The sequence below is a fragment of the Cyanistes caeruleus genome, chromosome 36 (assembly GCF_971803275.1).
Source record: "Cyanistes caeruleus chromosome 36, bCyaCae1.hap1.1, whole genome shotgun sequence".
Lineage (NCBI taxonomy): Eukaryota > Metazoa > Chordata > Aves > Passeriformes > Paridae > Cyanistes > Cyanistes caeruleus.
Window position 1 is genome coordinate 700,305 of NC_141737.1, and position 7,991 is coordinate 708,295.

The window sequence follows — 7,991 nt, forward strand, 5'->3', positions numbered from 1 at the left end:
ACACCCGGGTGACGTGGGAGGGGGGCGAAGGGCTTGGGGACAGCTGGTGGTGACAGGGGGGACAGGAAGGATCCCCCCCCCCACACACAGACACCCCACCCCCCTCCCTCCCTCCCCCGCCGCCGGGGACAGGGGTCAGGAGGGTCGGGGACAGGCTGGGGACAGGTCGGGGACAGGTCGGGGACAGGTTGGGGACAGCTCGGGGACAGGGGTTAGGGACCCCCTCCCCCACGGTGACAGGGGTTGGGGTCACCGGGTGCCAGCGGAGCCGCTGGGGGCAGGGTCAGGAGGGTTGGGGACAGCAGGGCCGGGGTTTGGGGACACCCAGTGACAGGGGACAGGCCGGGGACAGGTGCCGGGGACCCCCCGGTGACACGGGACACGCTGGGGACAGAGGGCAGGAGAAGCGGGGAACCCACGGGGGACAGGGTCAGGAGGGTCGGGGACACCTGGTGACAGGCGGGGACACCCGGTGACAAGTGGGGAACACGCGGTGACAACCGGGGACACCCAGTGACAGGGTCAGGAGGGCCGGGGACACCCGGTGACAGGCGGGGAACACCCGGTGACAAGCGGGGGACACCCGGTGACAGGGTCAGGAGGGCCGGGGACACCCGGTGACAGGCGGGGACACCCGGTGACAGGCGGGGGACACCCAGTGACAGGGTCAGGAGGGTCGGGGACACCCGGTGACAACCGGGGACACCCGGTGACAGGGTCAGGAGGGTCGGGGACACCCGGTGACAGGCGGGGACACCCGGTGACAAGTGGGGAACACCCGGTGACAGGCGAGGGACACTCGGTGACAAGCGGGGACACCCGGTGACAGGGTCAGGAGGGTCGGGGACACCCGGTGACAAGCAGGGGACACCAGGTGACAAGCGGGGGACACCCGGTGACAGGGTCAGGAGGGTTGGGGACACCCGGTGACAAGCGGGGGACACCCGGTGACAAGCGAGGGACACCCGGTGTCAAGCGGGGAACACCCGGTGACAGGGTCAGGAGGGTCGGGGACACCCGGTGACAGGCGGGGACACCTGGTGACAAGTGGGGGACACCCGGTGACAGGGTCAGGAGGGTCGGGGACACCCGGTGACACAGCGGGGGACACCCGGTGACAGGGTCAGGAGGGTCGGGGACACCCGGTGACAAGCAGGGGACACCCAGTGACAGGGTCAGGAGGGCCGGGGACACCCGGTGACAAGCAGGGGACACCCGGTGACAGGGTCAGGTGGCTTGGGGACATCCGGGTGACACTGGGGGACATTTGGGCAGGGGGGGGGACGGGGTCTGGGGGACAGGGGACACCTGGTGACAGGGGTCAGGTGGCTTGGGGACACCAGCGACAGCTTTGGGGGGACCCAGTGACACAGGGGGACACCCCGAGTTTAGGGGTCCCCCAAGTCTTTAAGGTCCCATTGAGACCCCAAATATTTTTGGGGTCCCCTCAAGGGTTTTGGGGTGTCCCCAGCGCTGAAGGACCTTGAGGTTCCTCCAACCCTGCCCACCCACCGTGGGACCCCCAAAAGTTTGGGGTCCTCCACCATTGCAGACCCCCCCAATATTTTAGGGTCCCCCCAAATCTTTAAGGTCTCATTGGGACCCCAAATATTTTAGGGGTCCCTCAAGAGTTTTGGGGTGTCCCCAACGCTGAAGGACCTTGAGGTTCTGAGCTTCCTCCAACGTTTGAGGTTTCCTCCCAAAAGTTTGGGGTCCTCCAACATTGGGTCCCCCCCAATATTTTGGGGTTCCCCCAAATCTTTAGGATCCCATTAGGACACCCCAAATATTTTAGGGGTCCCCTCAAGGATTTTGGGGTGTCCCCAACGCTGAAGGACCTTGAGGTTCTGAGGTTCCTCCAGCGTTGTAGACCCAGCGCGGGACCCCCAAAAGTTTGGGGTCCTCCAACATTGGGTCCCCCCCAATATTTTAGGGTTCCCCTGAGTCCTCAGAGTCCCACTGGGACCCCAAATATTTTCAGGGTCCCCCCAAGAGTTTTTTGGTCTCCCCAAACGCTCAAAGTCCCTCCGTAGAACCACCAAAAGCTCCCCCCTCCCCTCTGACGCCCCCCAGGACCCCCGGGGTACCCCCCAAAACCCCCAGGCTGCCCTCGGTGCCCTCGGCCCCGCCCGTGCCCCGTCCCGGGGGCTCCGCGGGCATGGGGGAGCCGCGGGGCTGCTGCGAGCGCGTGGCCATCAACGTGGCCGGCCGGCGCTTCGAGACCTTGGTGCGGACGCTGCGGCGCTTCCCCGACACCCTCCTGGGGGACCCCCGGCGCCGGCGCCGCTTCTTCGACCCCCAGCGCCGCGAGTACTTCTTCGACCGCCACCGCGGCGCCTTCGGGGCCGTGCTCTACTATTACCAGTCCGGGGGGCGGCTGCGGAGACCCCCCGACGTCCCCCTGGACGTCTTCTTGGAGGAGATGAGGTTCTACCAGCTCGGGGAGGAAGCGGAGGAGCGGCTGCGCGAGGCCGAAGGTTTCTCGGTGGAGGAGCCGCCGGCGTTGCCGCGCGGGGGTTTGAGGCGCCGGGCGTGGTTGTTGTGCGAGCACCCCGAGAGCTCGCCCGCCGCCCGCGTGGTGGCCCTGCTGTCCGTCTTGGTCATCCTGGTGTCCATCGTGGTGTTCTGCCTGGAGACGCTGCCGCAGTTCCGGCCCGGAGAGGAGGGAGAGGTAGGGAGCGGTGGTGGGGGTGGTGGTGTCCTTCGTCCTCCTCATCCTCGCCGCGCTCGCGGTCGTGTTCCGGGTTCTCGGTGTCCTCGTGGTGGCCGTCCTCGGTGTCCTCGTTGTTGTCATCCTCATCCTCACCATCATGCTCGGCCTCATCATCTTCATCCCTATGGTCTTCAACCTCATCATCCTCATCCTCACCATCATCCTTGGCTTCACCATCTTCATCCTCACCATCATCCTTGGTCTCATCATCTTCCTTCTTATGGTCCTCAGCCTCATCATCCTCATCCTCACCATCATCCTTGGCCCCATCATCCTTATCTCTATGGTCTTCAGCCTCACCATCCTCATCCTCGCCATCATCCTCGGCCTCATCATCCTCATCTCTATGGTCTTCAGCGTCATCATCCTCATCCTCACCATCATCCTTGGCTTCACCATCTTCATCCTCACCATCATCCTTGGTCTCATCATCTTCCTTCTTATGGTCCTCAGCCTCATCATCCTCATCCTCACCATCATCCTTGGCCCCATCATCCTCATCCTCACCATCATCCTCGGTCTCATCATCTTCATCCTTATGGTCTTCAGCCTCACCATCCTCATCCTCACCATCATCCTTGGCTTCACCATCTTCATCCTCATCCCTGTGGTCCTCAGCCTCATCATCCTCATCCTCACCATCATCCTTGGCTTTACCATCCTCATCCTCACCATCATCCTTGGCCCCATCGTCCTCCTTACGGTCCTCAGCCTTCGTCCTCCTCATCCTCACCATCATCCTTGGCCCCATCATCCTCATCCCTGTGGTCTTCAGCCTCACCATCCTCACCCTCACCACTCTTGGTGTCGTTGTCATCATCCTCGTCCTCACCCTCCTCATCCTCTCCCATCCCAGGGTCCTCATCCTCACCTTTCTCACCATCTTCATCATCCTCATCTTCATCATTCTCACCTTCATCATTCTCATCTTCATCATCCTCACCTTCATCATCCTCACTTTCATCATTCTCACCTTCATCATTCTCACCTTCATCATTCTCATCTTCATCATCCTCACCTTCATCATCCTCACCTTCATCATTCTCATCTTCATCATCCTCACCCTCACTACTCTCGGTCTCATTGTGACCATCCTCATCCTCAGCCTCCTCAGCCTCTTCCAGTGTTCTCCTTCTCACCCTTATCAGCATCTTCATCACCCTCATCTTCATCATCCTCATCTTCATCATCCTCATCTTCATCATCCTCATCCTCCTCCATCCCAGGGTCCTCATCCTCACCTTTCTCACCATCTTCATCATCCTCATCTTCATCATCTTCATCCTCTTCCATCCCAGTGTCCTCATCCTCACCCTTCTCCTCATCCTCGCCATTCTCATCTTCATCCTCACACTCCTCATCCTCACCAGCTGCATTCTCCTTGTCACCATCCCCGTCCTCCTCCTCCTCACCCTCCTCATCCTCAACACCCTCATCCTCACCTTCCTCATCCTCCTCATCCTCATGGTCTTCATCCTCATGATCCTCAGCTTCATCATCATCACCATCCTCATCACCATCCTCTTCATCCTTCTCATCCTCACCTTCCTCACCATCCTCATCCTCATGGTCTTCATCTTCATCTTCACAATCCTCAGCTTCATCATCATCACCATCCTCATCACCATCCTCTTCATCCTTCTCATCCTCACCTTCCTCACTGTCCTCATCCTCAACACCCTCATCCTCACCGTCCTCATTCTCATGGCCTTCATCTTCATCTTCACAATCCTCAGCTTCATCATCATCACAATCCTCATCATTCTCGTTCTCCTCACCCTCCTCATCTTCATGGTCTTCATCTTCATTCTCATGATCCTCAGCTTCATCATCATCACCATCCTTTTCATCCTCACCTTCCTCACCCTTCTCATCTTCATCCTTCTCGTCTTCATCCTCACCTTCCTCACCCTCCTCATCCTCATGGTCTTCATCTTTCATCCTCATGATCCTCAGCTTCATCATCATCACCATCTTCTTCCTTATCTTTCTCATCCTCATCCTCACCTTCCTCACCCTTCTCATCTTCATCCTCACCTTCCTCATCCTCCTCGTTCTCATAGTACTCGTCTTCATCCTCATGATCCTCAGCTTCATCATCGTCACCATCCTCTTCATCCTCCTCCTCCTCATCCTTCTCATCTTCATCCTTCTCATCTTCATCCTTCTCATCTTCATCCTCACCTTCCTCACCCTCCTCATCCTCATCATCCTCATCATCCTCACCGTCCTCACCGTTCTCATCCTCATGGTCTTCATCTTCATTCTCATGATCCTCAGCTTCATCGTCATCACCATCCTCTTCATCCTCACCTTCCTCACCTTTCTCATCTTCATCCTCACCTTCCTCGCCACCCTCAGCCCTCTTCTCTTCCTCTTCCTCCTCCTGGGCCCTTGCCATGGCACCGGGGGGTCTGTGTGGTCAGTTTGGGGGTCAGGGTGGTCACTTTGGGGTCTGGGTGGTCATTTTGGGGGTCTGGGTGGTCATTTTGGGGTCTGGGTGGTCACTTTGGGGGTCTGGATGGTCACTTTGGGGGTCCAGGTGGTCACTTTGGGGTCTGGGTGGTCACTTTGGAGGTCAGGGTGGTCACTTTGGGGTCTGGATGGTCACTTTGGGGGTCCAGGTGGTCACTTTGGGGTCTGGGTGGTCACTTTGGAGGTCAGGGTGGTCACTTTGGGGTCTGGATGGTCACTTTGGGGGTCCAGGTGGTCACTTTGGGGTCTGGATGGTCACTTTGGGGGTCTGGGTGGTCACTTTGGGGGTCCGGGTGGTCACTTTGGGGTCTGTGTGGTCACTTTGGGGGTCTGGATGGTCACTTTGGGGTCTGGGTGGTCACTTTGGGGTCTGGATGGTCACTTTGGGGGTCTGGGTGGTCACTTTGGGGTCTGGGTGGTCACTTTGGGGTCTGGATGGTCACTTTGGGGGTCTGGGTGGTCACTTTGGGGTCTGGGTGGTCACTTTGGGGTCAGGGTGGTCACTTTGGGGGTCTGGGTGGTCACTTTGGGGTCTGTGTGGTCACTTTGGGGTCTGTGTGGTCACTTTGGGGTCTGGATGGTCACTTTGGGGGTCAGGGTGGTCATTTTGGGGTCTGGGTGGTCACTTTGGGGGTCTGGATGGTCACTTTGGGGTCTGGATGGTCACTTTGGGGGTCTGGGTGGTCATTTTGGGGTCTGGGTGGTCACTTTGGGGGTCTGGATGGTCACTTTGGGGTCTGGATGGTCACTTTGGGGGTCTGGGTGGTCATTTTGGGGTCTGGGTGGTCACTTTGGGGGTCTGGGTGGTCACTTTGGGGGTCTGGGTGCTCTCCACCCCACAAACCCACAGTGCACTCCCCATCCCCCACACCGCGTGGTCACTCTGACGGTTCGGGTGACCCCTCCCCCCATTTAACCCATTCCGTGCCATTTCCCACCCCACCAACCCCCCCCATCCTCAACAATCCCCCCAATTAACCCCCCCAATTAACCCCCCAATTAACACCCCCCCAATTAACCCCCCCCAAATTAACCCCCCCACACCTCTCTCCTCTCTCCCCACAGCCCCCCTCGCCCACCCCCACCAACACCACCGCCCCCACCGCGCCCCCTCCCCACCGCTCGGGCCTGACCGACCCCTTCTTCCTGGTGGAGACCGTCTGCATCTGCTGGTTCTCTCTGGAGCTGCTGGTGCGGCTGGTGGCCAGCCCCAGCAAGGCGGCCTTCTTCCGCAGCGCCATGAACCTCATCGACCTGGCGGCCATCGCCCCTTACTTCATCGCGCTGGGCACGGAGCTGGCGCAGCAGCGCGGCATCGGCCAGCCCGCCATGTCGCTGGCCGTCCTGCGCGTCATCCGCCTGGTGCGCGTCTTCCGCGTCTTCAAACTGTCGCGCCACTCCACGGGGCTGCAGATCCTGGGCCAGACGCTCAAGGCCAGCATGAGGGAGCTGGGCCTGCTCATCTTCTTCCTCCTCATCGGCGTGGTGCTCTTCTCCAGCGCCGTTTACTTCGCCGAGGCCGAGGACGCGGCCACGGCCTTCACGTCCATCCCTCAGGCCTTCTGGTGGGCGGTGGTCACCATGACCACGGTGGGCTACGGGGACATGGCGCCGGTGACGGTGGGCGGCAAGCTGGTGGGCTCGCTGTGCGCCATCGCCGGCGTCCTCACCATCTCCCTGCCCGTGCCCGTCATCGTCTCCAACTTCTCCTACTTCTACCGGCGGGAGCTGCGCGGCGAGGAGCCCGGCGGCGCCGCGCCCGCCTCGCCCTGCCCGCACCACCCCGACAGCCCCGGGGAAAGCGAGGCCAAGGCGGGCGGGGGGCGCGGGGAGGGCTGGGGGGTGGACGGGGAGGCGGGAGGGGAGAAGGCGTGGGGAGGGGGGAGGTTGGTGACCGAGGTGTGAGGGAGGGGTTGGGGGGGATGGAGGGGCAGAAGGATGGACTGGGGGGAACTGGGATGGACTGGGATGGACTGGGAGTGCACCTGGATGGATTGAGAGTGCACTGGGATGGACTGGGATGGACCAGGAGTGTACTGGGATGGACTGGAATGAACTGGGAGTGCACTGGGATGGACTGGGAGTGCACTGGGATGGTCTGGAATGGACTGGAATCAACTGGAATGGACTGGAATGGACTGGGAGTGCACTGGAATGGACTGGGATGGACCAGGAGTGCACCTGGATGAACTGGGATGGAATGGGATGGACTGGGAGTGCACCTGGATGGACTGGGAGTGCACTGGGATGGTCTGGAATCAACTGGGATGGACTGGGATGGACTGGGAGTGCACTGGAATGAACTGGGATGGACTGGGAGTGCACTGGAATGAACTGGGATGAACTGGGGGCGCACTGGGATGAACAAGGAGTGCACCAGGATGGACTGGAACAAAGACCAATGAACTGGGATGAACTGGGAGTGCACTGGGAAGGACTGGGATGGACCAGGAGCGCACTTGGATGGACTGGAATGAACTGGGAGTGCACTGGGATGGTCTGGAATGAACTGGGAGCACACTAAAATGGACTAGGATTAACTGGGGGTGCACTGGGATGCACTGGGATGAACTGGAAGCACACCAGGATGGATTGTAATGAAGGACGATGAACTGGTGGTGCACTGGGATGCACTGGTGGTGCACTGGGATGAACTGGGATGAACTGGAAGCGCACCAGGATGGACTGGAGCGAAGGACAATGAACTGGAGGTGCACTGGGACGGACTGGGAGTGCACTGGGACGAACTGGGACGAACTGGGAGCACACCAGGATGGATTGTAACGAAGGACGATGAACTGGG

The 7,991-nt window shown here is 60.0% G+C and overlaps 1 protein-coding gene across 2 annotated transcripts; it reads left to right on the forward strand.

Moving 5' to 3' along the window:
- The first annotated feature begins 52 nt into the window (after positions 1–52).
- KCNA7 (potassium voltage-gated channel subfamily A member 7) lies at positions 53–7,093 on the forward strand. 2 transcript variants are annotated; one of them, XM_086871647.1, is made up of 3 exons: positions 53–1,122; positions 1,226–2,671; positions 6,254–7,093. In XM_086871647.1, the coding sequence occupies exons 2-3, from the start codon at positions 2,159–2,161 to the stop codon at positions 7,091–7,093; spliced, it is 1,353 nt and encodes a 450-aa protein (XP_086727773.1). In that variant the 5' UTR covers positions 53–1,122; positions 1,226–2,158. The 2 variants fall into 2 exon arrangements, with proteins under 2 accessions (XP_086727773.1, XP_086727774.1); XM_086871648.1 differs by having other exon boundaries at positions 53–760; positions 875–2,671.
- Positions 7,094–7,991: the final 898 nt, after the last annotated feature.